This window comes from Molothrus ater, chromosome 2 (genome assembly GCF_012460135.2).
Source record: "Molothrus ater isolate BHLD 08-10-18 breed brown headed cowbird chromosome 2, BPBGC_Mater_1.1, whole genome shotgun sequence".
NCBI classification, from domain to species: Eukaryota; Metazoa; Chordata; class Aves; order Passeriformes; family Icteridae; genus Molothrus; species Molothrus ater.
Genome location: NC_050479.2, coordinates 48,315,268 through 48,330,181, shown reverse-complemented (window position 1 = coordinate 48,330,181; position 14,914 = coordinate 48,315,268). Strand labels below are relative to the sequence as shown.

General features: G+C 40.4%; 1 protein-coding gene across 2 annotated transcripts in view; it reads left to right on the top strand.

Moving 5' to 3' along the window:
- Positions 1 to 402: 402 nt before the first annotated feature.
- The window catches only part of NDFIP2 (Nedd4 family interacting protein 2), a 45,505-nt gene continuing 30,993 nt past the window's right edge, over positions 403 to 14,914 (top strand). For both annotated transcript variants that reach the window (XM_036406646.2, XM_036406636.2), the window contains exon 1: positions 403 to 677. In XM_036406646.2, the coding sequence (XP_036262539.1) occupies positions 642 to 677 (36 nt within the window). In that variant the 5' untranslated portion in view covers positions 403 to 641. The remainder of the gene's footprint in view (positions 678 to 14,914) is intronic.

Here is a 14,914-nt window from a genome sequence, read left to right as displayed (position 1 = left end):
TCAGCATTCTTAATCACTTTAGGTAGATGCCAATTCAAAATCGCTCTCCGGGTCCCCAGTATGTCTTCTGTGCCATATTGTACTTCTTCTTGCCCTGCGGTGATCAAGAGCGATAAATATCCAGGCAAGGCCTGGGCTTGGGATGTAACAGCCTCACAGAACACTGCTGCCGAGCGAAGAGCGGTGATCGACGAACACCCGCTCCCGGCAGCCGCGGTAGAAGCGCCCGATCTGAGCGCGGCCTGGGCAGCGGCCGAGGGCGGAGGGCGCGCACGCCCAGCCCCCCGGGCCGAGCCAGCCCCCCGGGCCGAGCCAGCCCCCCGGGCCGAGCCAGCCCCCCGGGCCGAGCCAGCCCCCCGGGCCGAGCCAGCCCCCCGGGCCGAGCCAGCCCCCCGGGCCGAGCCAGCCCCCCGGGCCGAGCCAGCGCGGCTCCCGGCGGGGCGGGGCCTGGGCCGCTCCACCGCCGCGGGGGCGGGCGGGGGGCGGCCGCAACGGGGCAGGGCCGGGCCGGGCGGCGGCGGCGCCGGGCGAACGGGCGGGGGAAGGAAGGAAGGAAGAAGGGAAGGACCGACCGACCGAGCTACGCGGCGCCAGGTCGGAGGAGCTGCGGCCGCGCCCGTGCGTGTCGGCGGGCGGCCAGGATGGATCACCACCAGCCCGTCAGCCGCTACCAAGTGGTGAGTGCGGAGTCCCTGGCGAGGCCCCGCTCGCCTTCCCCTGCCCCTCGGGCCGGCCCGGCGGGCACGGTGCGACCGGGGCGCCCTTCCCCCGCCCCCGCTTCTCGGGTCCTATGGGCGAGGGTCTGGCAGGGACCAGGACCGGGGCCGGAGCCAAGCGCGGGCCGTCCCACGGAGAGGCTCCTACAGCCGGGCCTTGCTCGGGCGGCGGGGGCTGCCTCCCTCGCCCCCCCCCCCGGTAGCCCCGGCCTCGGAGGGGGCGGCTGCCCGGCCTGCTCGGGAAGCCGCCTTTGCCGGCCTCCCTCTCCCTTCCCGCCGGCTTCGCGGCCGCCGGTCCCGGCCCGGGCTCGGTGGATTTTCCTGGGCGCCTCCCCCGGCCGGGAGCGGATGGCGGCTCCCGGGAGAGCGCGGCCGGGGAGGAGAGCGGGGCGCGCCGGTGCGGAGCGGCCGGGAGAGGAAGGGGCAGGGGTCCTTGTCTCGGCTCAGTACGTGCCACGGAGCGAACAGCTGAAACCTTGAGATTTCTAAAAGCCCGTAGATGTCTGGCACAGGGATGGAGTGCAAGGCCTATGTGAAGATTAGAGGGAAGGAGGGAAGTGTGAAATGCAGGGAGAAGGCTGACCTTCAGTGTGTTTGTGTGTGTTTATGTCTGTGTGTATGCTCATGCACGAACAGGCTCTTCTCAAGAACGGTCTGCAGCTTTGTGGGTCACTGAGACCAATTTTTCTTTTGCTCCTGAACTTAATCATGGAAGTAATAATTTAGAATACAAAGATTTTTATCCTGCCCGAATTAATTGTCTTGTTTGTTTCTCGCAGTCATCAGTTTAATGTCACTTACATAAATCTTGCAGTCATGAGCTTAAGGTCAATTATACTCAAAATATGTAAACTTTCGTGATTATTTGGTGTAAAAATGACTTAGGTGAAGTCAGTCTCCTCAAAAGTTTAAATTTTATCCTTAAACTCCTTGTACTTAATAGCTTTGCTATGAATATAAAGATAAAGAAGTCTGAAATCTTTGTTACTCTCTGTGATTCAAATTTCTACTGCAGTCTTCTAGCTAAATCCTAAATTATTTATCTTAGTGTTTGTGTTTTACAGCTTGAGTAGTGAAAAGAATGTCCACAGAAGTAATCACACTTATGTCTGTCCATATGTAAATAGTGGTATTTATATTCAGATTGTTCCTAGGTTATGATTTAAGAAAAAATAATAGGAAACATTTTTATTATAGTCAGAATATTTATTTTGATAATCTTACAGCACTGTAAATTTCTGTATGCTTTTGGGCACTTAGATACAGGGATTGTCATAGAGGTGATGAACTCACCACACACCCTGTGACGTATTCCTTTAGGGCGGTAGTTGGTCACCAGCTGCTTTTTTTCTGGCACTATGCTTCCATAACTTGAAATCAGTAGAAGTCCTAAAGTCATTCCTTCTTCTCTGCAACAGAGAAGAAAAATGCTGGCAGAGCATTTTCTTAAGAGCCTACAAACACTATCTTCCTCGAGGCCTGAGGTAACCTGGGCATGTTTTAAGAGGCCTTGAAAGACCATATGTTATTAGAGGTCAGACAGGTAGAAGGGAAACTTTAATTTAGTTACTCAAAGGAGTAAATAAAAAACCCCAACACATGAAGAAATAATTTGTCTCTGTAATATTTTTTTCTTATGCTTGTTAGGAACTTCCAGTGATGGTGCTGATGCCCAGCTTTGGGTAAAAACTAATTGGTGTGGCCTTCCAAAAGGGCTTAGCTTAATGTTTGTCTGCATGAGTTAGCTTCCTCAATTTGCTGTGTACATTAAATTGTGTAGTCATTTGTTATAAATCAGTCTGCTGTGCTCCAGAGTTTAAAATACAGCCTTACTGATTACTGCCCCATAGGAAGGAGCATATTGTTTTGGTTTCTTTGTTATATCTGACTGCTGAAGACTGAGATTTTTGTAATGTTGTTTACTTACTGTTTTGGGTCAGAGAAAGGAAGGACCAAGGCAATTGCAGATATACTTAATTAGCAGCTGATTATTCAAGCATGTGATCTCAAGTGTTGTGATGTATTTGCTTACATAATGGCTATGATAGGTACTGAGCAATAGATTATTGCAGATTTTATGGTTCTGTCCTAGTTTTTAAAGACAAAATGTAGGAAAAAAAGATGACTTAATATGGCTAATACCATATTTTATAAATGTTTTATGAATTGAGTTTTGTGAGATCTGGCCAGTTCTGCTGTGTACACTATTTTTTTATTTGTTTTGGGTTTTTTTTCTTTCTCCCATGATTAGTAATAAATACTTTTTGGCCCTGCTTGTACCTATTCTGCCTTTACTTCTAGCTAATCAGTTTGAGTCTATTCAGGGCAAGTTCTTTTCTAAATAGAGAGATTTCTAGGTGTGTTTTATTATCAAAAAGTTACTGCCTTGTGTTTCCTGGTAGTAGCACTTCAGTGAAGTTGAAGGAGCTATGTTTCTCTTCTTATTTGTGGTTTCTTCAAGTTAGTTAAATTAAAAGGCTGTAGATTGGCAGGCAGTTTAGTTTTGAGTTTTAGCACAAAAAGCCAGTTCTATGACATTTTCTTATGAAACAGAAAATGTCTCATCATAAAGCTAACCCTCCGCTTTTCTTATTTTTATCTCTGTTGGAAATAGCTCTAAAGCTTCATTCTGTATCTTGTTCTTCTTTGTGTGTCTGCATTTTATTTACAAAGCAGTTAGAAGTGTTCAAACCGGGCAGCTGTTAAAAGCTGGTACTTGGAATTGCAGCAAAGTAAGTGTTGTGAGCAAAGAGCAGGCAGTACGTCAGCATTACGTAACTCTCTGCCGCGGGCATGTGTGATTTGTATTGCTTTCTGGCCCTCCTGTTTTGTCTCTCTTCGTAGGGCAAAAAGACAAATAATTGATGGGTAAGAATTTGTCATGCTTCCCTGCAGGAGTATGACATTAGAAGTAAATTAGCCAACCTTTGTTGTCTTGCTTTACTTCCTTTTTTCTTTTCCTTAGTCACTTGAATGACTGCATTCCTGTTGGTGAATGTATCTTAAATTTTACATTTGACATTCCTTGCAGGTAAAAGTCAGTTACAGCTGTATCATTTACTTATTGTTGTATTTTGTCTATTTCTTTCCCTATTCTGCTCTTTGTTGGATAAGGCATCAAGTTTAGGAAAATTATAATAAAAATTCTTCAGTAATCATTCTCCTGATTGTTTTTACCTTCTAATTCTTTGTCATCTGACCTTAATAGCATTACCATCTTGTCTGAAATGTCTGCTTCTAGTCCAGCCTGTTTGCAGAAAAAGTGATTGGAATGATGCTTTGTGAATCTGTACTGGAACAAAGAGGAGGAAATGCAGCTGTTTTCTGCAGCACGTAAAACTGAGAGAGCAGCTAGGCTTTAAAGCTGAAGCTTGCTTTTTTTACTTAGAAATGTGGCTTTCCAGATAACTGAGTCATGAGGGAAGACTTCGTGTGCATGTGAGTGATTTAGGCACAGAAATTGTATTGAAGGCTGCAGGACTTACAAGCTGTACTGCTCATGAATTATAATAACCAGTCTTTCTTGATTAAAGTTTGGGGTCAGGTAGTCTTGAGTCTTTGCCTTAGGGTTTGGTCAGAGCTAAACAGGTAAATGCTAAAATGGGAAGGTAGCAAACCGATTTGGGTGGGGCCAAAGGCAGCTCTCCACAATGTCACTTCAGCTGTTACTGAACTTGCCATGCCTCTGTGGCACTTGGTTTTGGTGGGATTTGTAAGTGATGGTTGAGGCAAGACTCTGATGGCAGCCTGCTGTTGTATGGCACTATGCAGGGATAAAGAAATTGTGGCTTTTTAAAAGGGATCTTAGTCTTGTATAAGTTGTGTGTGCTTATAGAAATGGGGCTAAGAGATGAAAATTTGTTCTGTAAACACTATAGCAAAAAACAAACTAAGATAAGGCTTTATTTTCTGTATCTGTTACCTCTATTGTCGCTGACTCTTTACTCTCCCAATGTTATTTAGTTAAAAACCTTGATCAAAGTCAAGTTGTCTTTGTAACTCTCATGAAAGTCAACCTATGCAGGAAATATGAACAAAAAAAATCTCTTCCTTCTTTCTCTTCCAGGGACTGAGCCTAATAGTGATTAGCAAATAAACTCCCAAATGTAGATAATTCTATGGCTTTGATGTAAGACTGCTAGCTTATATCTATATATCTGCTGTATTTTCTACAGTATTTATTGTCTTAGGAAAACTCTTATGTAATTGGTGTTACTGAACAGCTCAAGCTAGCTTAGGGAAATTCTGCTGCTTTCCACAGATATGGGGTGATGTCATAATGGGAAGATAAAATTCTACATCTGGAGCACTAAGTTTACAATACTGAAAAGTACTGAGGAAAGATGCATTAACTGATAAGTGTTACAGTTGCTTACTTGTGATAGTTGCACAGATATTTTTAGAGGTAGGAGCCTCAATCATAAGAAGATACAATTATTCATTGCACTGACTTTTTGCACATGAAACACCCAGATTAGACTTTTAATGGTTTAAAAAGCAAATGAGACTCTCCTGAAATTAGGTAAATGGTGCCTTCAGACAATGATCTGTCCTTGCATCTTAGTTATTTTTTGGGCTGTAATATTAGCCATTTAAATTTTTAAATTTATTTTTGTAGCACTTACCTGTTAGAAATTTGTCTATTGAACAGTAGTTTCTCTCTTGAATGAATAGCTTTAATATTTTTGTAAACATCTTTTGCTATTTTTACAGAAGATTCCTGCTACAAACAAGAAAGATTATAACTGTTGAAACATTCACAGATACAGTAGGGATGCAGTTAATACTTAAAGGACTACATTTTACTTTTTTTTTCACTTTTTATTTAAATTTATTAGTACTTTCTCATTTTATATGGACAAGGAAATAAATTTCAAGTCTCTCGATATGTGGCTTCAAAGTAAAGGTGCTGAGGTACTGGACAAATACAATATTTTTTGTATACATTTAAAGCAGGTCTGTTTAGCTGTGTTTTGCTGTTACTATCTGATTTTTTAATCTCTTGGAGGGCCACAGACATAACACCCTGCACTGCAGCTGATTCATAGGAGGAAACCCTGGCTCACTGGTACCCTGGAATATCAGTGGTTACAATAACTTTCTGGGTTTTTATGTGGGCAGTGGCCTTTCATTTTGATGTGGGCATAGAATGACCTAAGCAATTTTGCACACAAATTGGCTTAGTTTCATAAGTTTTACCATACTGAGCAAAAAAAAAAAAAAGAGTAAAAGCAGCAAAGTGTACCCGGGTTACTCCACTCAGGTTTTTCACCAAAGGTCTTGGTAGGCCAGAATCTAAGGTTGGATCTGTGCAAAGGTAGCACAGGAGGAGAGGCTGGGAGCAGGACTGACCTTTCTAGTGGCAGCGAGATCTTGGTGTGGCTGAGCCCATCTTGTGAAACAGGGGGATTTTTAGGTTCTTGAAAGATGCATGAAGCCTGAAAAAGGAGGTACCTGATTTGTGCAGTGACATGAAGTCACATAATGTAAAAAGGCTGTGGAGTGTGTGTCACATCTAGTAAATTTTCTAATCATATTAGAAAAGTTCAGTTACATGAATAAAATTACTTCAAATAGCAGGATTCTGAGCAGGAGTCAGCTGTGTTATGGCCAAACTAGATGTTCTTTCTGTGGTACTTGAAAAAGGAGAAGCTGTAAGCCTTCTCTCAACTCGTTTGTAGCTGAAAAATGTAGTAGGGACCACATCAGGATAACCTCAGAAGTCAAGCACTGCATTAATACAAAATGTTAGTAGTAGTCTTCTAGATGGGGAAAATGAGTTATTTTTGACAAATGGCTAATTACAGGCATATTTTGAAATTTTCTTCCCTGTGACAGTGTGGACAAAACAAGGAAGATGTGGCAACCGGTAATGTTGTCATACTTAACTTTGTGAGACCTCAGTGTTCAACTTAGTCATAGATTCCAGTGTTTTCTGAAGTTTCATAGCCTCAAATCTCCCTCTAGATATCTAGCTATTTTGAAAACGGGAATGAACATATACCAGTACACTCAAATCAGGGAAGCCATTTTCAAATGAAGAAAAGCAATCCTAAGAGATTGAGTAAAAAAAGAATGAAAAAAATTGGCAACTTATAAAGTTGGAGAGGCACTGCCAACTTTTCCTACTGAAACTGAGCTACTGCAGAGCCAAGGCTGTGGGTTTGATCTGCCTCAGGCTTGGGTCTCCCACTTCCTGGGCAAGTACTGTCACAAGTAGCTGATTTTAGCAAATTGGGCACCCCCTTCACCAGCTGTGTCTTTTAATGAGAATGACTAACTTTTTCTGGTTTGTGCTTAAGTCTTGTCAGGCACAGCCCGCACTCAGAGCTTGTCTGATTTGCAGTGAAAGTGAAAAATAAGTTTCCATTCTAACGTGTAACTCTTTATTCCACTTACAATACTTAGGTATTGTTTCCATTATCGTAGGCTACGATTAGCCTAAAACTGAGATAGTCTAACTTACTCCTCAACCACTTCATAGCCAAAACATTAGATATTGAGTCATGCCCCCCAACCTCATCCATGGTTGTGCCTCCAGCTGTGTTTGGAATCCACAGAACAATTTTTAAAAAGTCCTCTGAACTTTGAGTGATGTAGACGAAATAATATCTGCGATAAGCTGTATATTGCTTTATTTTTCTTTGTAAACCCATCTTTATTTTTCTTTAGTTACTAGGTGCTTGGCAGCACCTTCTTATAAAATGTGCATTTCTTGTAAAAAAATGAAGAAAAAGTTGGCCTCCCCACTATTGCAGGGTAACTTAACATATTCACAAACATGGTTTGTCCATTTTAGCTTTGAGCAATATTTACCTGTTGAAAGTAATCCTATAAATGTTCACTGATTGTTCTTGTAGGAGAGGTCAGAGTCATGTCCTTGATAAAGATGCATATGTAGATTCAGCTATTGAACATGCTTTTGCTTTTCCCTGATTAATCTGAAAAGATAATGTAGGAAAGGGCCTTGAAGAGAGGTTATTGAAAAGAGGGTACTTATAGTAGCAGTTCTTTCTTTCCTGCAGGAAAGAAGTTTAGGGTTCTTTTGAAGTGGTGCAAGCTGGTGGACAAACATTGCTTTGGCAATGGTTAGTTTAATTAACACTTGTCATCTTTGAGGAATAAGTGATGCCTTTGGTAAAACATGAAACAATTGGGTTTGAGGTCTTGGCTGATACTGAGGCCAATTGTCCATTTTGATTGTGGTACTTAGGAATCAATTATTGTATCTTGAAATTTACCAGAAGCAGTCCTTAAGGTATTTTTCAAGGAATGTACTGAAGCTTTAAGGCTCTTAATTGAATCTCCAGAGTTGTGGTCATAAAATTCACTTGCATCAAATACATGGAATACATGGTTAGGAAAAAAGACTTGCACAAGCTGTTTGCTCCTTGAAATCTGTTCCAAATTCTAGAATGAGTGCATAATTCAAATAAAGGAGCTGGCCACTAAATCCCTGCAGTGCTGGGCCACAGCTGATGTTGAACAGTGTGGCTTATGTTCCTTTCTTGTGTGCCTCTTGTGTGCTTTGTTTTGTTTAGCTGCCTTATAATCAACCAACCTGCTGGAAAGTGCCTGCTTTCAGGTGTGTGCATTATCTCGCTGGCAATTGAGAGGTCCAGAGAATGGTCCTTTGTGCCACATATTTTGCTGGATTGCTTTGAAATGCTCAGTCAGCACTCTTTAACCGTAGTGTTGAAAAAATTCCCAACTACCTGTTGAGACCTAAACATGCTTTTTTTTTAAAGGAAGGACCCTGAGTGTTTATAAGTGTTGTGTGAGTTGCAAATCAAAATGACAATATTTTCACAAGAGCTTGTTCTTGAAATTCACAGTAAGTGTGTTCAGCTGGTGTTGTGTATGTGTGTTTTTTTAAGCTGTCAAAATTTGTCTGTATTATCTCTGTAAGTTGAGGAGCTCAACTACTCCATTTCTGTTACTAAGAAAAGGGGTTATACTGAAAAAGCCAAGCATGACTGACCTGCTAATAAGAGTAGAGTTTGCTCTTATTGATTAATAGTGTCCTGTGATTTATATTTTTTTTTAATTAATGATTTCATGTTGGGCTACTGAGCCATATTGTTGAGTAGGAAACTCTTTTGCTAGGCTGGCTTTATTTAAGTGCACATGCTAACATGTAATACATAATATTCCTGGTTTGTCAATAATCTTGAGACTTTTTAAGTTCTTCATATTTTTTCTGAAAAATTTTCAACAACACTTATGCATGGTACAGGAGACAGACACTTGAGTCCTTTTTTCCCTACTTCTTTCAAATCAGAGGCTTGAGGTGAAACTGTATGCTGCTTCTGCAGTTCAGTTTCCATAATACATTTCCAGGAAGAGAGTCTTCTTCATCTTTGTTATTCCCTCTTAAAATAAATTTATCATGTTATCATCCTCCTGCATTGTCTTTAAGAAGTTTTTGTTCTTAAGCTCTCTCCTTGTACTTTAACTGAAATATGTATAACATTTAGAGTAATATTCAGCATTTTCAATCAACATTGAATTTTGCAGCCCAAATGAATGGAAGCTAAAATGGAAATTGAACTAATTGTTGAATATTGAGTCTGCTCTTGGTGATGTTTCCTGATTTTACAGGCTGTTCCCTCTACTTCTACAGTTTTCATGTTGTGTGTGTTCTATGTGACTTAAGAGTGACCAGGATCTACTTTCTGTTCTGATTCTATAAAGCTGCTGCTGAGTCAAGACATGACCTGTGACTGGTGGTTTGCTGAAGCTGTTGGTTAGTGGCAGCTGCCAGCAAATCCTGATGCAGCACTGTCCATCATTAGGGAGTACAGGGAGAATGAACAGGAAGTATTGTATGAGACACAAGACCTGCCCTTGTGTTGGTAGTACTGTCCACAGTTTTGGTTGCTCACAAGGGGAGCTACAGAAAGGAAGGGGAAGTGGACTTCTTGAAAGTACTCTGAAATAAGTGGCGGTAATTGAAGTGACTAACACCTGCAGAGTCACCAAGGCAGTGGGTAAAAGCAGTTGTGGAGCTGTTATTCACCAAATTGTGCAATATTAAAATTGTAGAGTGTTCACTGATGTGTGATTTAGAAAAGAAAGTACACAGGAGAAGCAAACATATGCAGTTTTTTGATACACAAGATTATACAGGCAGATTGTACCAGCAGATTCAAGAAAACAAACTCCCATGCATCAAATCTGTAAGAGATGCAAGTGGAATAGGCAGAGATGTACACTTCACCAGCTGCAATGGAGCTGCTGTGCATACTGGGGAATCTGAGGAAAATGGTTGCCAGAGAAGTGATTAAGGCTGGTGTACTGATGATTGTGTTGGAGACAGAACACGCCCTTAGACTGACCTCTGGTCTCGGTAGCATGCTTCTGTTTTGTTACTGAGTTTCTTCTATCTAGAAAGTGTTCAAGGAGGAAAACCTCATTTTATACTTTGTTTATAGATTAAACCAGTTCCTCAAGCTATTCTCAAGTTACTATTTGACAAACAGAAGGCTACATGATAGGTGGTAATGTTTTTAGTAGCTTCTACATTCTGGAGTAGGTCAGAGTTGCAATACCTCATTCTGTACAAACTTTAGAGTAGGCTTTTAACAACTTCTTTTTCCTAGAATTTTTTTATATCATGTATGAAGATTTGAAAATGTTGGTCCCAGACATTGTTTTTATTAGTATTTAGTCAGCTTTTTGTTGGCACATTTCTCTGTTAATTCCTATAACTATGTAATACAAAGAACCCTAGGAAACAATGCCCAGTTTATAATTTTACAATGAATATGAAGCATGGATCTGTTGGGATCATACCAAAATTCCAGTATTCAAAATTATTGTGGCATTATTCTTTAGTAGACAAGAAACCTTCAAGAAAAGGGGATAGAAATGGATATACTTTGAAGAATAAGACCATACTTTTAGCATCATTAGTCTTAGAACATTTATTTTTCCAGAAGAGTTCACTCATTCACACCAGATATGTTCTCATATTCGCTAATGCCTCTACTTTTACTGTTAATGGGAGGGATTAGAAGGAATACATCTCAATAAAAGCCATAGGGAATGAATGCAGCTTTGTATGTCGTGCTTCTAAATGTGTAATTAATTGGTTAAATCTGAATTATAATACATATAAAATGTTAAAAGTGAGGTGGTTGTTGGGATGGACAGAGAGACACGTCTGTGTAGCTCTATCTACACATACATTATAATGTTTTTATTTTCTTTTCCTTCACAAAGTCCTGATCACCATTGTTTTATTTAGTCTTTTTTTTTTAATCAGATTTATAAGACTCTTTTAAAAAACCTTGAAAAATTCAATAGCCTAAAGATCCCTAGCTAAAAGAGTACTAAGATAATTTAAGCGTTGCTTAAATACATGTGAAGCACTTTCACTTGCTACAGATTAGTTAATTTTTGCACAAGGAAGTTCACTGTGGTAGAAAAGCCATTCTTTTGGCAACTTATTTCCAACAACATTCAGTATAAATCTCTGGCTTCTTTTCGTTTCTTTTTCAGTTGAAGTTTTCCTCCAGAGGTTCTGGGTTTCCATGGTATCTAATCCCTGTTTAACAGACACACTTGGTATTTCCACACAGCTGTGGAATGGCAGCAATGGACTTCTGTCAGTTTTCCTGCTTCTAGTGCAGATTTACACCTTTGACCTTCTGACATATTAACTATTGTTGAAAACTTTCTGCAGAGATGCCTTGTAAAAAAAAAAAAAAAAAAAACCAAACCAAAAACAACAGAAACAAACAACATGCCAACCCACTTGGTTATCATGAAGGGGGTACTGCTAGATCTGGGCGTTGGATGGCTGATGCTTGCCAAGTGATGGGATGGTGAGGAAAAGAAAATTATGTGCATCTGTTCTGTGCAGTCAAAAATTCTAATCAGATTTGATCTCTTAGTTTTGAATACATAAAAGGAAAAAGTAGCTGAAAATTTGTATACTTCTGCATTTTACTGAAATGCCTTATAAGCTCAATTGCTTAGTAGTTCAGTGTTTATTGATCTTAAGGTTCACCAGTCTTTAGAGGATGGTGTTTCTCTGGAGGGCTTGTGGCTGTGGCCAGGACTATATTGCAGCAGAGCATGCATTTGGTAGAGAACTGGAAATAGTTGCCTTCCTGCTAGCTGGTCTGCATGGGTTCATGGGAGATTGGTGTTAAAACACACATTTGAAGAAAAAAGCATGTTGTAAACTACCTTATTTGTGGAGAAAAAAAACCTGATACTGTGGAGAAAGCTAGTAAGTTAAAGTACAATGTGGTTTGTACTTTGGCCTATTTTCTCAATAATCCTTGTATTCTAGAAAACTGTGAAAACTGTGAAATATTACTTTCAAAAAGCTGTTGTGGGTATGTTTTTTTTTTCCAAATAAGCAAGAAAACTAAAACATTTGTTTTGCAGAAAGACTTATTTAGCTCTTCTGCTCTTAAAATTATTCTCTAAGTGTAATTACAGATTATTTGGTTTAGTTTTGATTTTTCAGTGGCTACTAGTGACCTGAATCAGAGCTGATTGATCTTAGCCTTCAGCAAGTTTGCTGGTGACACCAAGCTCTGTGGTGTGGTTGACATGCTGGAGGGAAGGGATGCCACCCAGAAGGACCTTGAGAGGTGGGTGGGGGCAAACATCATGAATTTCAACAAGGCCCAGTGTATAAGGTCCTGTGCCTGGGTTGGGGCAATCCCAAGCACAAACACAGGCTGGGGATGAACAGATGGAGAGCAGCCCTGCTGAGAAGGGCTTGGGGGTGCTGGTGGGTGAGAGGCTGGGCATGACCCAGCCATGGGCACTCAGAGCCCAGAAACCAAACATGTCCTGGGCTGCATCCAGAGCAGCGTGGGCAGCAGGGACAGGGAGGGGATTCTGCCCCTCTGCTCTGCTCGGTGAGAGCCCATCTACAGGGCTGCATCAGCTCTGGGTGGGGTTAGGGGTAGGGTCCCAGCACAGGAAGGACATGGACCTGTTGGAGTGAGTCTGGAGGAGAGACACCAAAATGATCAGAGGGATGGAGCTGCTCTTGTATGTGGAAAAACTGTGTGAGTTTGGATTGTTCAGTCTGGAGAAGAGAAGGCTCCAGGGAGTCCTTATGGAAGCCTTACTGTCCCTAAAGGGGCTGTGCAAGAAAGCCAGAGAGGGTCTTCTTACAAGGAGATGCAGTGATAGGACAAGGGAGAATGGAGGAGGGTAGGTTTGGTTTGTGTTAGATATAGGAAGAAATGGTTTCCTGTGAAGGATGTGAGGCACTGGAACATGTTGTGTGGAGAAGCTGTGAGCACCCCATGTGAGGAAGTGTTTAAGGCCAGGGTGGAGTGGGCTCTGAGCAGCCTGGCCTAGTGGAAGGTGTCCTTGTCCCTGGTGGGGCAATTTGGAACTATGTTATCTTTAAGCTTCCTTCCAACACAGATCATTCTGTGATTCTGTTCTTGGTGATAATGGTTTAATGATATCGGTTTTACATTTTTTTTTCTAAAAACAAAAACATAGTAGCTGATAGTATGAGTTATTGATACAAGTAGGTGGCATTCAGAAAACAGAAACATCATGAAGTGTTTTTCTAATGGGTTCAGAATCAAATTTTATTTCAAGATTTTTTTTTTTGCCTTGACAATCCCAAGATTAAGATTTTGCTATTTACAGATAAATAAATCTTATTTTTAGACTAGTAAAGCTGAAAAATGCAGTATGTGGTTATAAAACAAGCATTAAATTTGCAGCCTGTATTTGTTGAAGTTATTTTTATGTAGCAAGAGATCTCTGCTTTCATGCCTCATTTGTAGAGAGCAGTTTATTGCAGACTTAGAAATCACTACCAGTAGGCAAGTGTAAAAGGACTTGAATTTTTCAGCAAATGAAAGCATCAGTTGAAACACAGATGTGAAAAGCTCCCTGTTAGCTTTTTGAAGAGACTAGCTTTTATTTTAAGCTACTGTTTGTTGCACCTATCATATTTGCAATGTTATGGTTTCTGTGGAATAAATATGTGTGTGTACCAGTATGGAATATGTCATGAAGCTAATGCAGAAATTTCAGAGTTCTTTTTGTGCACTACACTGGCAATCTTGAGTCTGTCATGCATTTCCCTCCAATGCTAGAAGCTGCAATAAATGGATATTTTTAGTTGGCCTTTTGTCATAATCTGAATAATTGATACTAGAAGACCAAAGTAACTTCTACCGAGTGAAGAAGATAAATCTTAGTTGCCAAGAGTGTTTCTTTTTTTGAAGAAAGTGCATCAATGACTGTTTTGCATACAAAGGTTGAACTCAGATGATCTACTTGGCTGTCTCCACAGTTTTATTTGAAGCAAAATTTTAGGTCCAACATCATGTAATTTCGGTGTATTGTATTAGTTTCAATACAGCTTGGAAGAACCCAGGAACTCGTCAGTGTAAGGTCAAAACTGGACGAGGCAAAACCTCTTTGAAAACGTAATTTCATTTGAAAGGTAGAAAGACGGATGTGTTTAAAGTGCTTTGTAATTTATGATTGCTAATGAGAATTTTCTGTAGCTCTGTGGTGCCCCAGACAGAGCCATCACTGTGAAAATTTACCTAAAAGTCACATTTTGACAAGATGAGCTGGTAATAAAGGTATTAAAAGAAACAGGACAAGAAAGCTGGCTAGTTGTTTGAGATTTTGTTTTGTTTTTAACTTGTATGGCAGTATCCCCCACATAATTTTTTGCTACACTAAAGAAATTATGTAAGCAGAGTGAAAAAAACATGTTTAAAAGAAAAAGGATTTTAAAAATATGTGCAATATGCTGTTGAAATTAATTGTGCTGCAATAATTTTATAATATACTGATTTCCATAATCATATTTTATGAAAGAAGTAAAGATCAGCTTTTGAAATGTAAAATCAGGTAAGAAATTGAGTGGTGTTTGTATACTGTGGCTAGAATTAGCTTGTGCTACTTCAATGCACTTGATCAGAGACCATCATTCTAATCTTGTGCGTTTTTGGTACAGGTGATAACAGCTATCTTGTTATATCCTTTTCCTCTGTTTTTTTTTTTTTTATTATTTTATAATTGAATGACTTGTTTTTACCACCACTCTTGTACAATCAGTCAGTTCATCAGAAATGAAGCAAACTCTGATTAGCCTGGAAAGCAAACATCTGTAGGTCAGATAAAGTTGCTATCTGTAGATAGATAAAAAGTGTTAAGTAGATAATAAGATCTTCCACTTTTAGTTT